The sequence below is a fragment of the Pristiophorus japonicus genome, chromosome 8 (genome assembly GCF_044704955.1).
Source record: "Pristiophorus japonicus isolate sPriJap1 chromosome 8, sPriJap1.hap1, whole genome shotgun sequence".
Taxonomy (NCBI): domain Eukaryota; kingdom Metazoa; phylum Chordata; class Chondrichthyes; family Pristiophoridae; genus Pristiophorus; species Pristiophorus japonicus.
This window is the reverse complement of record NC_091984.1, coordinates 219,786,837-219,803,884: the sequence shown is the minus strand read 5'-3', so window position 1 is coordinate 219,803,884 and position 17,048 is coordinate 219,786,837. Positions and strand designations below refer to the sequence as shown.

The window sequence follows — 17,048 nt, the reverse complement described above, 5'->3', positions numbered from 1 at the left end:
ATAAAAGCTGGTGACGGGCCTGAGCAGGACCTCCAGAGCTTAGTGGGAACGTTGTTGGTCACAACAATGCCGTGAATCAGACATTAACATCTCAGCCAAATATGTACAAGGAACACATATTTTCACCACTCTTCCTCATAACCACTTTAACCATTTATGGTGAAGGTTCTCAAGGTTTTATGAAGCAACGGCAATTTTGTCCATAGGATGAAATTATCGTCCTACATTTGGTTTCTGCAGTCTGTTCAACAGAGGAATGTTGTCTGGTGTTGGTTTGTGTGTGTTTAGGCTATGAGCACTCAGTTTACTAACCAGTAACTAGGAAATCTCTTGCTATTTTTCAATAATAGACTATTTTTCAGTTGGCACAACCCATAATCTACATGGGTTGAGTAAATTCATAGGGTTGGTCACCAATGTTCCACCTAATTATTTTAGTGCGCGGTCCCTTTAATTGGCTGTGCAGTCCATTCAAATTTTCGTGCATGCGCGGTTTCTTCCATATTTTTGTGTTAAATTTCACTACGTTTTTCCAAATGGTACGATTGATTTCACTCGTACACAAGAAATACAGAAGAATTTAAAAAGAAATTTCAATTCCCCATACCTACTGTACATTCTATATATCAAGATCGTTATAGGGAATCCCATTTAATTATGTTGCGCAAAATATTTCTTACTGCAAGTTTAATTCATGTGACTTAGCTTTACTTAATCATATTAAAACTCCCAGCCTTTGTTCATGTCGAGGCTAATGTGACGTGTTCATTAGTTGGCTCCAAGTTCGCTCAGTCTTTCCTCGCTCCTCACTGCTCATGCTTCCACTCAGGTTGCAACTGCTGCCCAAAGGGGAAGGAACGTATCCATTAGCTCACTGTATTTAAACCTGCTCACACAGATGGCTTCCTGATGTGTACGGCTTAGTTCCACAGTGGTCAGTGCATTTACCAACCAAGCAGTTTGGGAAGCCAAATATGGTCAATTTTCATAGCGTTTCTTTGGTTAATATTATTAAATAAAACTGTGATTTGTAGGAGCTGGGGCTCGCACACCACTTGCTGGCTAATTGTGTACAAGCACGTTTATTGATCGAAGCTGTAGCTTGTGAAGATTGCGAACAGTTGAATGATTTCATTTATAAACTCAACAATAATTTTCTCCATTTGACTGGAGCTCAGCTCCTTACCTAATCCATTGACGTCCAGCTCGTAGATATCAGTAACCAGATGGAAAGCATTAATCTGACACTGGCAGCTGCTGCTTTCCAGGTAGCTTGTCATACGTGTTGGAGGGGGTCCCTGGACCAGAAACTGTGAATAGGACAGAGTAAAGTTGAACTTTCACGTTGATTTCTTTGATTATATAAAAATTTTCTGGAGCTAGACATCATAACAGCATATGGAGAGAAAGTAACAGAATATTGCTCCATAGGCTGCCATTTAACCAGCCGTTTTCAAGTATATTCACAAGAAATGGTGCAATCGAAACACCTCTATGTATAGAGACTGCTCTTGCCCTCCCCCACCACCCCAATTCTCTTCCCACTTCGGAGGGGCTGGAGTACAGTTCAATAGGTGCTAATCACATAAGTATCTTGTTACATATGGTGGCTCTCTATGTGATCCTGTGTGTTTTTAAAAATTCATTCACAGGATGTGGACGTCGCTGGCAAAGCCAGCATTTATTGCTCATCCCTAATTGCCTTCGAGAAGGTGGTGGCGATCCGCTATAGTCCATATAGTGATGGTACTCCCACAGCGCTGTTAGGGAAAGAGCTTCAGGATTTTAACCTAGCGACGATGAAGGAACAATGATCTATTTCCAAGTCAGGATGGTGTGTGACTTGGAGGTGGTGCTATGCTCATGCACCTGCTGCTGTCATCCTTCTCGGTGGTAAAGGTCATGGGTTTGGGAGGTGCTGCCGAAGAAGACTTGGCGAGTTGGTGCAATGCATTTTGTAGATGGTACCCACTGCAGTCACGGTGCGCCGGTGGTGGAGGGAGTGAATTTAAGGTGGATGGGATGCCAACCAAGCAGCCTGCTTTGCGCTGGATGGTGTCGAGCTTCTTGAGTGTTGTTGGAGCTGCACTCATCCAGGCACATGGAGACTGATTTAAACGTGATTTTAACCTCCATGTTGATTGGACAAATCAAATTGGTCAGGGTAGTCTTGAGGAAGAGTTCATAGAGTGCATTAGGGGTGGGTTCCTTGAGCAGTATGCAACGGAACCAACTGGGGGCAGGCTATCTTAGATCTGGTCCTGTGTAATGAGACAGGATTAATAAACAACCTTGGGTAAAGGATCCCCTAGGAATGAGTGATCATAGTATGACTGAATTTCAAATTCAGATGGAAGGTGAGAAAATTGGATCTCTAACCAGAGTACCAAGCTTAAATAAAGGAGACTATGAAGGTATGAGGGTTGATATGAAGGTTCATCAGCCCTCATATCTTCATAGTCTCCTTTATTTAAGTGGACTGGGAAAATAGATTAAAGCATAGGACGGTTGATGAACAGTGGTGTACATTTAAGGAGATATTTCACAACTCTCAAGAAAAATATATTCTAGTGAGGAGGAAAGGGCGTAAGAGAAAAGATAGCCATCCGTGGCTAACTAAAGAAATAAAGAACGGTATCCAATTAAAAACAAGGGTATACAATGTGGCCAGAACTAGTGAGAGGACAGAAGGTTGGGAAGCGTTTAAAAGCCAACAAAGAATAACTAAAAAAATGATTAAGAAAGGGAAGATAGACTATGAAAGTAAACTAGCACGAAATATAAAAACAGAGATAGCAAGAGTTTCTATAAGTATATAAAAAGGAAAAGAGTGGCAAGAGTAAATGTTGATCCCTTAGAGGATTAGACCGGAGAATTAGTAATGGGGAACATGGAGATGGCAGAAACTATGAACAAATATTTTGTATCAGTCTTTACGGTAGAGGACACTAACAATATTCCAACAGTGGATAGTCAAGGGGCTATGGGGGCGCGCGGGGGGGGGGGGGGGGGGGAGGAACTTAACATAATCTCAATCACTAAGGAGGTGGTACTCAGTAAGATAATGGGACTAAAGGCGGATAAATCCCCTGGATTTGATGGCTTGCATCTAGGGTCTTGAGAAGTAGTGGCAGGGATAGTGGATGCATTGGTTGTAATTTACCAAAATTCCCTGGAATCTGGGGAGGAACCAGCAGATTGGAAAACTGCAAATGTAATGCCCCTATTTAAAAAAGGAGTCAGACAAAAAGCAGGAAACTATAGACCAGTTAGCCTAACATCTGTAGTTGGGAAGATGCTGGAGTCCATTATTAAAGAAGCAGTAGCAGGACATTTGGAAAAGCAAAATTCAGTCAGGCAGAGTCAGCATGGATTTATGAAGGGGAAGCTATTTTTGACAAATTTGCTAGAATTCTTTGAGGATGTAACCAACAGGGTGGATAAAGGGGAACCAATGGATGTGGTGTATTTGGACTTCCAGAAGGCATATGACAAGGTGCCACATAAAAGGTTACTACACAAGATAAAAGTTCACAGGGTTGGGGGTAATATATTAGCATGGATAGAAGATTGGCTAACTAACAGAAAACAGAGAGTCAGGATAAATGGCTCATTCTCGGGTTGGCAATCAGTAACAAGTGGGGTGCCGCAGGGATCAGTGCTGGGGCCCCAACTATTTACAATCCATATTAACGACTTGGAACAAGGGACTGAGTGTAATGTAGTCAAGTTTGCTGACGATACAAAGATGGGAGGAAAAGCAATGTGTGAGGAGGACACAAAAAACCTGCAAAAGGACATAGACAGGCTAAATGAGTGGGCAAAAATTTGTCAGATGGAGTATAATGTTGGAAAGTGTGAGGTCATGCATTTTGGCAGAAAAAAAATCGAAGAGCAAGTTATTTAAATGGAGAAAGATTGCAAAGTGCTGCAGTACAGCGGGACCTGGGGGTACTTGTGCATGAAACACAAAAGGTTAGTATGCAGGTACGGCAAGTGATCAGGAAGGCCAATGGAATCTTTGCCTTTATTGCAAAGGGGATGGAGTATAAGAGCAGGGAAGTCTTGCTAGTGTTTTACAGGGTATTGGTGAGGCCACACCTGGAATACTGCGTGCAGTTTTGATTTCCATATTTACGAAAGGATAGACTTGAGAAGGTTCACAAGGTTGATTCCGGAAATGAGGGGGTTGACTTGAGGAAAGGTTGAGTAGGTTGGGCCTCAACTAATTGAAATTCGGAAGAAAGAGAGGTGATCTTATCGAAGCGTATAAGATTATGAGGGGATGGATGGAGAGAGGATGTTTCCACCGATAGGGAAGACTAGAACTAGAGGGCAAAATCTTAGAATAAGGGGCTGCCCATTTAAAACTGAGATGAGGAGAAATTTCTTCTCTGAGGGTTGTGGATCTGTGGAATTCGCTGCCTCAGAGAGCTGTGGAAGCTGGGACACTGAATTAATTTAATACAGAAATAGACAGTTTCTTAAATGATAAGGGAATAAGGGGTTATGGAGGGCGGGCAGGGAAGTGGACCCGAGTCCATGATCGGATCAGCCATGATCGTATTAAATGGCGGAGCAGGCTCGAGGAGCCATATGGCCTACTCCTATTTCTTATGTTCTTATGACTATTCCATCACACTCTTAACTTGTGCCTTGGAGATGGTGGAAAGACTTTGGGAGTCAGGTCACTCGCCACAGAATACTCAACACCTGACCTGCTCTTGTAGCCACGGTATTTATGTGGTTTGTCCGGTTAAGTTTCTGGTCAATAGTGACTCCCAGGATGTTATTGCCATTGAATGTCAAGGGGAGGATAAATAGTGGCAGACTATATCTTTCCACAGTTAATTTTCCCAGGACATGGTTTCATACACAGTACATGCTATACTAGAAATGTCATAATACTTGCAGGGACTTAACAATGAGGGATAATTTGTTTTAATCATTAGGTAGAAAACACTTGATAGGGCATTCCTATTGGGAGGGGGAAAAGGGGAGCAAGAGAGAGTTGTTACACAAGGCTGATGCAGCTGCAGGTCCTGGTCAGAGTTGAGCAGGGGCCTAGGTCTTCAACGGTCAATATTACGTTCAGTCTGGTTGTGGCCACCTGCCATCTCTGGTGTTTTCCCAGTTCCAGATGTGGCCTATACAATAAATGCTGATTGGCAAATGTTCAGCATGTGCTTGGACTATGCTTGTTACGGCTGGTATTGGGTTAACATCATAGCAGGGCACTCATCTAGTTGGTAAACATAGAAAATAGGTGCAGGAGTAGGCCATTCGGCCCTTCGAGCCTGCACCACCATTCAATAAGATCATGGCTGATCATTCACCTCAGTACCCCTTTCCGCTTTCTCTCCATGCCCCTTGATCCTTTTAGCCGTAAGGGCCATATCTAACTCCCTCTTGAATATATCCAATGAACTGGCATCAACAACTCTCTGTGGCAGGGAATTCCACAGTTAACAACTCTCTGAGTGAAGCAGTTTCTCCTCATCTCAGTCCTAAATGGCCTACCCCTTATTCTAAGATTGTGTCCCCTGGTTTTGGACTTCCCCAACATCGGGAACATTCTTCCCGCATCTAACCTGTCCCGTCCCGTCAGAATCTTACAAGTTTCTATGAGATCCCCTCTCATCCTTCTAAACTCCAAGGTAAAAAGGCCCAGTTAATCCAGTCTCTCCTCATATGACAGTCCAGCCATCCCGGGAATCAGTCTGGTGAACCTTCGCTGCACTCCCTCAATAGCAAGAACGTCCTTCCTCAGATTAGGAGACCAAAACTGAACACAATATTCCAGGTGAGGCCTCACCAAGGCCATGTACAATTGCAGAAAGTCTTCCCTGCTCCTATACTCAAATCCTCTAGCTATGAAGGCCAACATGCCATTTGCCTTCTTCACCGTCTGCTGTACCTGTATGTCAACTTTCATTGACTGATGAACCATGACACCCAGGTCTCGTTGCACCTCCCCTTTTCCTAAGTCTGCCGCCATTCAGATAATATTCTGCCTGTGTGTTATTGCCTCCAAAGTGGATAACATCACATTTATCTACATTGTACTGCACCTGCCATGCGTTTGCCCACTCACCTAACCTGTTCAAATCACCCTGCAGCCTCTTAGCATCCTCCTCACAGCTCACACCGCCACCCAGTTTAGTGTCATCTGCAAACTTGGAGATATTATATTCAATTCCTTCATCTAAATCATTGATGTATATTGTAAAGAGCTGGGGTCCCAGCACTGAGCCCTGTGGCACTCCACTAGTCACTGCCTGCCTTTCCGAAAAGGACCCGTTTAAGCCGACTCTCTGCTTCCTGTCTGCCAACCAATTCTCTATCCATGCCAGTACATTACCCCCAATACAATGTGCTTTGATTTTGCACACCAATCTCTTGTGGGATTCAACTGTGACGGCATTACGACAACACTAATCCTGTCCACATAAGCACTTTTCAGCAGGACTTGAAGGATAGAGATCAGGAGTAAGAACACCGCCAACCTTTCTCTCCTTAGTCCAGGGTGGCTGAAGCCAATTATTGTTGGCTTGCTGCCTTCTCTGGCTGAGATCAGATAACACAGCATAGACAGGGGATGGAATACATAATCTTACTTGCTCTGTAAGCCACTGGATAGTGCCTTATATCAACTGAGCCTAGGTGAGGAGGGTGGAGGAGAGGAAGAAGCTGGAATTGGGATATGGCGAAAATTTGGTACTATGTGCTCAGTATTAACTTAACACCAAACCCTTCTTTTTCAAACCAGATTACATTCTCTTCAATCGAGGACTCTACCTGAACAATTTGTTTGTCTTTCTTCTTCTCAGACTGCACCACATATTCAAGCTGTTGAATTAAAGAACGTAGTGTGTCAATTTTAGAAGTAACGCCATTCTCTGTCGTCTTTTTGGAATTCTTCTGCTCCACCACATGGCTAACAGCAGCGAGAGCACAGACCAGTCGCAGAGTCAATGAGCGAACCTGAAGCCATACTCTCTCCTCTTTAGCAGAAATCTGTCTTTGCCCCTCTGACAACTCCCTGTCGCAATTGGGGAAAAGAAAGTTACATTAAAATTTATTCTGGATGAATATACAGAGAGGTTTTCTCTCATCAGCTTACACAAATATGTACACCCCATAATGCAGTGAGAGATATTTTTCCATTTCCCACACCAGCTAGGCGCGATCTTATTGAATGAGGTGGCGAATGTGGTTACATTTCATGATAGTTAAGGAGTAGTTTTGTGCTGTGGACCACACCCAATAGGAACTGCAGAGATTGTCAAAATTTATTTCACACAGGATCCTTATCGTCTACATGAGAAGACTCAGGTCATCAACCAGGATTGGATCGGAATCCAAATCTCAGGGGTGAAAAACGAGTATCTACGCTTCAAAAAAGTACTTAATTGGGTGGAAAATGCTTTGGGGCATGAAAAGAGCTATATGATTATTTTTTTTCTTGGCTCCTTTCACTCTCTACTCCACTTTCTCCTCTGCAGAGTATTCAGCCATCAGCCCAAACTCTGGAATTCTCTGTCTAGATCACTCTGCCTTGGTTCCCCTCTCCAAAACATCTCCTGAAAACTTACCTCTTCGATCTTGCCTTCGGTCACCACCCAACCCTTTTTGCATTGCTGCTTGGTGTCCAGTCATTTTTTTCCCCGAGTGCAGTGAGTTCAGACATTTTACTTTGTTAAAGGAACTATAAAATGTCAAACTTTCAAAGTGGGACTCAGAGATAACAGCCAAGGCACTGCAATTGGGAGTGGGGCAAATGAAGGAATGTAACATCAGGCAGGCAGGGTGGCCTCATTGAGGGAGAAACAATTATCAGTGAACCACGTTTTGGTCATGATGCCGATAGGCTGCTCCTGATTGAGGTTGTGGAAAGGCCTCATTTGCAAAAGAATGGGCATTGAATCATAGAAATTTACATGACAGAAGGAGGCCATTCAGCCCTTCGTGTCTGTGCCAGCCAACAAAGCTGTCCAGCCTCATCCCACTTTCCAGCTCTTGGTCCGTAGCCCTGTCGGTTATGGCACTTCAAGTGCACAGCCAAGAACTTTTTTAATGCTATGAGGGTTTCTGTCTCTACCACCCTTTCAGGCAGTGAGTTCCAGACCCACATCACCCTATGGATGAAAAAAACCCACCTCAAATCCCCTCTAAACCTCCTATCAATTACTTTAAATCTATGCACCCTGGTTATTGACACCTCTAAGGGAAATAGGTCCCTCCTATCCACTCTATCTAGGCCCTTCATAATTTTATAAACCTCAATTCGATCTCCCCTCAGCCTCCTCTGTTCCAAAGAAAACAGTTTTCGTGACCAATCTGCCATGTGTGACCTTATCAAAAGCCTTGCTAAAATTCATATAGACTACATCAAACGCACTACCCTCACCGACCCTCCTTGCTACCTCCTCAAAAAAATTCAATTAGTCAGACACGACCTTCCCGTAACAAATCTACTCTAACTGTCCTTGATTAATCCGTGTCTTTCCAAATGAAGACTTATCCTGTCACTCAGAATCTTTTCCAATAAATTTCCCACCACTGAGGTTAGGCTGACTGGCCTGTAATTACTCAGTCTATCCCTTTCTCCCTTTTTAAACAACGGTTCAATGTTAACAGTCCTCCAGTATCATATCCGCAGCCAGAGAGGATTGGAAAATGATGGTCAGAGCCTCTGCTATTTCCTCTCTTGCTTCTCTTGACAGCCTGTGATACATGTCATCTGGGCCTGGGGATTTATCCACTTTCAAAGATGCTAAACCCCTTAATACTTCCTCTCTCACTATGTTTATTTCATCTAATATTTCATACTTCTCCTCCCGGATTGCAATGTCTGTATCGTTCCTCTCTTTTGTGAATACAGACGCAAAGTATTCATTAAGAACCGTACCCATGTCTTCTGCCTCCACACACAGGTTACCTTTATGGTCTCTAATAGGTCCTACTCTTTCTTTAGTTATCCTCTTGTTCTTAATGTATTTATAAAACATCTTTAGGTTTTCCTTGATTTTACTTGCCAATATTTTTTCATGCCCTCTCTTTGCTTTCCGAGTTTCCTTTTTAATTTCACCCCTGCACTTTCTATACTCCTCTCGGGTTTCTGCAGTATTGAGCCCTCGGTATCTGTCACGTTTCCCTTTTTTTCTTTATCCTACCCTGTATGCTGCCCCTTGACATCCAGGTGGCTCTGGATTTGTTAGTCCCACCCTTTTTCTTTAAGGGAACATACTTGCTCTGAACCCTCAGGATCTCCTCCCACTGTTCGGACACATTTATCTTCAAGTAGCTGTTTCCAGTCCACTTTGGCTAAATCACATCTCAGCTTCGTAAAATTGGCATTTCCCCAATTGAAAACTTTTATTCCTCTATATTTATCCTTTTTCATAACTACCCTAAGTCTAATTGAATTATGATCACTAGCAACAAAATGCTCTTCTAGTGATGCCCCTTCCACCTACCCAACTTCATTCCCTAAAACTAAGTCCAGAACCGCCCCCTCTCATTGGATTTGCTACATACTGGCTAAAAAAGTTCTCCTGAATGCATTTTAAGAATTCTGCTCCCTCTATAACTTTCACACTAATTCTATCCTAGTTAATATTAGGGTAGTTGAAATCTCCTAATTTTGTTTTTGCACTTCTCAGAAATTTGTCTACATATTTGCTCTTCTACCTCCCTCTGACTGAGGGTCTATAGTACACTCCCAGCAGTATGATCACCCCTTTTTTGTGCAGGGTGTTGCAGAGGGAGAGGAGACCACTCCTAAATAGATATACTTTGTTACAGGCACAATAATTTAAAACAATAGAACAATATTAATGCTAGGTTGCTGGCCCCTGGAATCAAATCTGTAAGCAGCTACAGCCGCCCGTATAAGTTCACTATTAGCTAGATTTGCCTTTTAATGCCACTGTCCCACTTTGCCAGATAGCTGGAATTAAACTTTACAATATCGTTTACCTGTCCTTTGGATCCCAGCTAAAGAGAACAGTCAGATCCCGGTTATCCCGAAGATTGTCCCATGGAATATCATCTTCATCCGGACATAAACCCATTGATTTTATACTTTCTTCCAGGCTGTTTGTTCTAGAAAGGGGAATAATGGGATATGGGAAGAGAGCTGACACATGGGTTTAAGACCTCTCCTCATTGAGGATAAACACCAACATGGACTGGTTGGACAAACAGCGTGATTCCAAGCTGTAACTTCTATGCATGACTCAAGACATTAAGCTGCAGGAACAATTGCACTATTACCAACCTCTCTGTTGTTCCACTTTGATTTAGAAAAGGTGAGAAAAAGGTTAAAACTGAAAATTAAACAAAGGTGCCATCTTTATAACAGTGGGCGCACACACACACACACACACACACACGAATCAAGCATTAGATCTCATTCCCATCATCACCCTCTGTTGTTACATGTGCTCTGTGCATCGTGATGAGATATAACGGATGGGACATATTCAGTTACATTTTAAGTTCACAAACTGCACACCTTTGAGGTAGTACCAAAGCACTGCATCCTACAGCACAAAAGGACATTGCAGTGGAATGGAAGAGCTTCTTCCCTACAACTCCAGTCACTTCCCATAATCTCAGTCTTAATTGGTGGGAAAGTGAAATTAAGGCTGTAGCATCCCTCTGTAGGGGAGGAGAGGGGTTGGAGGAAAAAAAGTGGCACTGACTAGAGTGCCCTTGCCGGAACAACAAGGGTACTGGACCTAGAAGCTGACCAGTGAGCCTCGGCAGCAAGAATAGAAGTGAGAAAAATCAGGATTCCTGTGCTTCACTGGCAAGTACATGCAACAAAATAGAATAGAGATTTTACATACTTTTTCCCAAAATTATCAGTTGTGGATGAGCTGCTTTTTTCTCAAAGTTACAGCCACAGAAACCAAGACCAAACAAACTGCACCAACCCGACCACATTGTTCCCAGGGCTGTCAAGAAATCCCACACATCAATGCATTCCTTCCGCAAGCAGAGTGCAATCAGAATGGCTACATAAACAATGTGAGTATATATAGTAGGTACACTTTCATACAATATATGCAAAATATATACATAGAAATGTAAAATGGCCTCATTTAACATACATGTAAATATATTTTTATGAAGCCAAAACAAAAATAAAAAAGCTACAGCCAATTGTCAACCATCGAAGCGTTGGCTAATTGAGTCATGCTATCAATTACCACCAAACTAGCAAACCAATTAAACAGTAAACCTGAGCACTGTTTCACAGGTACATTAACTGTACGGTACAGCCACACGTACATGTTTGCTTCGAGGAAGAGGTCGAACAGCATACGTTCAACGCGGACTTGTGCAAAATGCAGAGAGTTGTTCAGCCTGTTCCGGAAGGCAATGAATTCTGGAATTTTCTCAAATGCACCATATTTGTACGCCTGGATTATGTATTCAGAGGTCTGAAAAATAAAGTAAAACAGCACAGATTTTTTAAAAAGGGCTCTTATTACAAGCACTGCTCCAGGAAGCAAGACATCCGCTGAAAACTGAAGTAAAATCTATCTCAAGAGGGCAAATCCAGTTTTCTCACCATCTCTCCTGAAAGAAGTGACTCTTTGAGGGCATAGTTCCACAAGACTCCATTGGTACCACATCCAAGGAGCCATTCTTCATGCAGAAATGTAGCAAGCTAATTAACTGTGGGGGTGGGGGGTCACAACCAAGCCCAATCCTGCACTCATCTGATGGTCACACGTTCATACTTAGCAGCAGGTATCACTGGATCGGCATCAGGACAGGAACCGAGAAATTTGACATCTCTAGCCCAGAGGGGCCGAGGCCAATTGCAGCACCCCCTAAATTTTATTTGGGCTGCGCGGCCCATTCCAAATTCCCTGCAGGCGGCTGCGGGAACCTCCAAAGTGCTGCGCGGTTGCGCAGCTTAAAGGGAACATTGCTGGCAATCTGTCCAAGACCAGCTAACTCAGCACAAACTGGCAGTGGTGCATTTAGCCATTAAACTATGGCCCCAAGCTTCCACACGATAAAAAACGGGCGCCCCTCCGAGCTGAGCGCCCGTTTTCCGCGCCGAAAAAAAACCGCGCGATTCTGGAGCGCCCTGCAGCTCCATGTCTGCTTGGCGCGGCGCCCAGGGGGGGCGGAGCCTACCACTCGCGCCGATTTTGTAAGTGGGAGGGGGCGGGTACCATTTAAATTAGTTTTTTTTCCTGCCGGCAACCCTGCGCGTGCGCGTTGGAGCGTTCGCGCACGCGCAGTGTGAAGGAAACATTGGCACTCGGCCATTTTTGTAGTTCTTTGCAGCTGTTTAATTTTTGAACATTTTTTAATAAAAGCACATTGCCATCAGCACATCAGCACTGAGGCTTCTTGCAGCAGTGAGAAGGCTGCAGAAAGTCTCAGAAAGTTGAGGCCTCCCCCCTCTGCCGTCGGGAAATGGCTGCTGAACTTGAGGCTTCCTGCAGCCTTCTCACTGTCTCCTTCCATCCACCCCCCCGCCCGCTGTCTGGAACGGCTTCCTTCCCCCCCCCCCCCCCCCCCCGCTGCGTTCAGTCGGTCGGGCCCGCACTCCCTCCCTCCCCCCCCCAGCCCGCCGTCAGGAACGGCTTCCCCCTCCCCCCCCCCCGAGGGAACGAACGGCTGCCTCAACTTGAGGCTTGCTGCACCATTCTCCCTGGCTGAAGCACTTTCACACAGGTAGGAAGATGGTTTATTTAATCTTTTCTTTGCTTATAAATTTTTATTCAGGTTGGATTTATTTGTATAATATTTGTATAAGTATAAATAAGGATTTATTATAGAATTTAATGACTTCCCTTCCCTCCTCTCCCCCCCCCACCTCGTTCTGGACGCCTAATTTGTAACCTGCGCCTGATTTTTTAAACAAGGTTTTTTCAGTTCTACAAATATCTTCACTTGCTCCATTCTAAGTTAGTTTGGAGTACGTTTTCACTGTGGAAACTTTCAAATCAGGCGTCAGTGGCCAGACACGCCCCCTTTTGAAGAAAAAATTATGTTTCAAAGTGAAACTGTTCTAAGTGACTAGAATTGCAGAAAAAAAAATGTGGAGAATTGCGATTTCTAAGATAGTCCGTTCTCCACCAGTTGCTCCTAAAAATCAGGCGCAAATCACGTGGAAACTTGGGCCCATGATAAAAAACGGGCACCCCTCCGAGCCGAAACGGCGGCGGAAAAAAAACGAGCGATTCTCGAGCGCTTTTGTAGCTCGTTGTCTGCTTGGCACGGCGCCCGGGGGGGGCAGAATCTACACTCGCGCCGATTTTGTAAGTGGAAGGGGGCGGGTACTATTTAAATTCGTTTTTTTCCTGCCGGCAACGCTGCACGTGCGCGTTGGAGTGTTCGCGCATGCTCAGTGTGAAAAAAACATTGGCACTCGGCCATTTTTGTAGTTCTTTGTAGTTCTTTGTAGCCGTTTAGTTTTTGAACATTTTTTAATAAAAGTACATTGCCATCAGCAAAGAGGCTTCTTGTAGCAGTGAGAAGGGTGCAGGAAGCCTCAGAAAGTTGAGGCAGCCGTTTCCCGACGACCTCCCCCTTTTGCCGTCGGGAAATGGCTCCTCAATTTCTGAGGCTTCCTGCAGCCATCTCTCTTTCCCGCCAGCCGTCTGGAACGGCTCCATTCCCTCCCCCCCGCGTTCGGTCGGCTCCCTCCCTCCCCCCCCCCCGCGTTCGGTCGGCTCCCTCCCTCCCTCCCGCCCGCGTTCGGTCGGCTCCCTCGTTTTGTGAGGCTTGCTGCACCATTCTCCCTGGCTGAAGCACTTTCACACAGGTAGGAAGATGGTTTATTTAATCTTTTCTTTGCTTATAAATGTTTATTCAGGTTGGATTTATTTGTATAATATTTGTATAAGTATAAATAAGGATTGATTGTAGAATTTAATGAGTTCCCTTCCCCCCTCCCCTCCCCCACCTCGTTCTGGACGCCTGATTTGTAACCTGCGCCTGATTTTTTAATGTGTAGAACAGGTTTTTTCAGTTCTACAAAAATCTTCACTTGCTCCATTCTACTTTAGTTTGGAGTACATTTTCACTGTGGAAACTTTCAAATCAGGCGTCAGTGGCCGGACACGCCCCCTTTTGAAGAAAAAATTCTGTTCCAAAGTAGAACTGTTCTACCTGACTAGAACTGCAGAAAAAAAAATGTGGAGAATTGCGAATTCTAAGATAGTCCGTTCTCCACCAGTTGCTCCTAAAAATCAGGCGCAAATCATGTGGAAACTTGGGCCCATAAGTGGAGCTCCAAGTACTTTATTTGTAAAATTGCAAAAAGGGATGTAGAAAATGAGCCGAGGGAGCTATGCAGGCCAGGATGGTTCCAGGTTCAATTCTACGTCTATGCTGAGTTGCCTGATCTCAGCTGGGAATTCCACAATTGGCACCCGTGATGTTGGTGATGGGGCGGGGGAGGAAAAATTAAAACCAGACTATCTGCTTCTGATTGGTATCCAGTAGCCTTTTCTGGAACGTGTGGATGCATATAAGTGGGTCAGGATAGGATGAGGATCAACTATGATGCCCTACATGGTTGAGTTGCCTGCTGACACTCGCTGTCTAAGACAACACATGGCCACCTAGGAAAGGTTTTGAAAGGCATCAGTGGAACCGTACCTCAGCACAATTCACCACCTACAGAAGGGGTGGGGGGATTAGTAGTGATATTTCACAATTACATTCAAAAATCATAATATGCACAAAATCATCATACCTTTCTAATGGGTCAGGCTGATATTGCACTGCTTAAATAATGTAACGCAAACAATAGGGAAAGACTGGTGTGGCATAAACCACCCAGGGACTGAGATGATCTCATAAATCAGAAAAGCTAAACTCAATTTATCAAGGGCAAAAAGGAGGAATAAATTAACTATGTAATGTTTTCAAACAGATTTGTGCGCTTTAATGGGGACCAGGGTCAGCCAACCAATTGCACCCCTGTATCAGGATTGACAAGAGTTTTAACTCATCCTTTCTGTAGGCGGTCCTTGATCCGAGGTTAGGGCTATAAATCTGTGGAATTTGCTGCCTCAGAGAGCTGTGGAAGCTGGGACATTGAATAAATTTAAGACAGAAATAGAGAGTTTCTTAAACGATAAGGGGATAAGGGGTTATGGGGAGCGGGCGGGGAAGTGGAGCAGAGTCCATGATCAGATCAGCCATGACCTCGAGGGGCCGTATGACCTACTCCTGTTCCTATTTCTTATGTCCTTATGAAGTGGACCGACAGAGTGGTAATAGGAAATTTAAATTATACTGAAATTTAATGAAGTGCATTTTTAAAAATCATTTTCACATACAAATCGCATCCACTTTGCATTGCGACAGTTAGTTTTTTGGCGCGGGTTTGAGTGGGGCGAATTCAGAAACATGACGACTAAGAACTGCGATAACGCACACAGACCTCTTTCGACGCAACGTGTTCACAGTCCAAGTCTACGCCACACTTACATCTTTCTGGTTGGAGTGGAAAAACCTGAGTGTAAAGTTACACGCTTGGGAAGCAGCAGCAAGGTGGCCCAGCGGCTCCGCATATCGCGTCAGCAGATACCTGCCGGTCAAACACAGCAGCGTCAGTCACCAACAATGGAGAGACAACATCATTAAAAAGATTACGTCACCTTTAATACCCTCGGATTGATCTTCCCATATTTACTTATAATTTGGAAAAGAATATATTTTTGTCGAGTTCGATCTGCTTGAACCTTGTTTCAATCAGTTGTCAGAAGTTTTGCCAAAGCTTTGTGCAAAATGTAGTCACATTGCACAGTCAACAAACATCAATCTCCTCTTTTTCTGATTTAAATTAACCTCACAGCCCAAGAACAATTACATTTCATTTGTTATTTATATTGCACCAGCATGCTAGAACATAAGAATTAGGAACAGGAGTAGGCCATCAAGCCCCTCAAGCCTGCTCCGCCATTCAACAAGATCATGGCTGATCTGGCCGTGGACTCAGCTCCACTTACCCGCCCACTGCCTGTAACCCTTAATTCCCTTATTGGTTAAAAATCTATCTGTCTGTGACTTGAATACATTCAACGAGCTAGCCTCAACTGCTTCCTTGGGCAGAGAATTCCACAGATTCACAACCCTCTGGGAGAAGAAATTCCTTCTCAACTCGGTTTTAAATTGGCTCCCCCGTATTTTGAGGCTGTGCCCCCTAGTTCTAGTCTCCCCGACCAGTGGAAACAACCTCTCTGCCTCTATCTTGCCTATCCCTGAGAGTAGTGATGCACTGATTGTACGACCAAAACCAAGACTTGGGGATTACCTACCAATATCCTTTGCTAATCCAGGGAACCCTCCATTACAGTTGGTAACTGTACTTTGTTGTGCTCAGAATGCGGAATGTTAATGTCAGGGAGTGGAACTCAGTCAGCACCTAATATACCCAGGTCACAGGCTGGATGCAGAAGCCCACTCGACACACTCCAATTATGTGATTTAACTCCTATGCTCAGAAGTGCATCAATGTGACATTCCCCATTTCCCACACCGCACATCTATTTGAAATGTTACCAAATTATACATCATTATTTGCGCCATGGGCTTGCACGCGAGACTGGGACGACATTAAAACAAACATTTCTCTTCGCAGAAGCACAGCCACTATTGTGGTGGGAGTTATGCCAAAAATATAAGATGTGACTCCATCCCTGAATGCTTTTATTCATTACTCTTCTTTTGAGACCACAAGTCCCCCATAATTACAGCCACATATAGGTGGCCTCATCCTTCAACGATACGTTACTAATCTATCGGCTGTGAATCATTACCCACCCAATCGTATCATGCTGCACGTGCTTGGCATCAAGGCTGGTGTACAAATCTACGACTGGCTCAAAAGCTCCCAGTAGACAGTAGATTCGAATGAGTAGCAGCTTGAACTGAGCACTGGAGGGGCTGTTTGAGAGGGTCTCCTCCAGCAGTGCCAGAGACCGCCACAGCGGCCATTCCTCACCTACAGGGACACAAAGGAGTGAAGGAGAATCGGTTCACAGATCCAACTGTGAATA

The 17,048-nt window shown here is 44.2% G+C and overlaps 1 protein-coding gene across 2 annotated transcripts in view; it reads right to left on the bottom strand.

Annotated features, from left to right (window-relative positions):
* naa25 (N-alpha-acetyltransferase 25, NatB auxiliary subunit) overlaps positions 1-17,048 on the bottom strand; it is a 106,709-nt gene that overhangs the window by 25,217 nt on the left and 64,444 nt on the right. For both annotated transcript variants that reach the window (XM_070887938.1, XM_070887939.1), the window contains exons 14-19: positions 16,813-16,993; positions 15,478-15,577; positions 11,302-11,453; positions 9,982-10,107; positions 6,799-7,042; positions 1,187-1,310 (exon numbers count right to left, since the gene is read on the bottom strand). In XM_070887938.1, the coding sequence (XP_070744039.1) occupies positions 1,187-1,310; positions 6,799-7,042; positions 9,982-10,107; positions 11,302-11,453; positions 15,478-15,577; positions 16,813-16,993 (927 nt within the window). The remainder of the gene's footprint in view (positions 1-1,186; positions 1,311-6,798; positions 7,043-9,981; positions 10,108-11,301; positions 11,454-15,477; positions 15,578-16,812; positions 16,994-17,048) is intronic.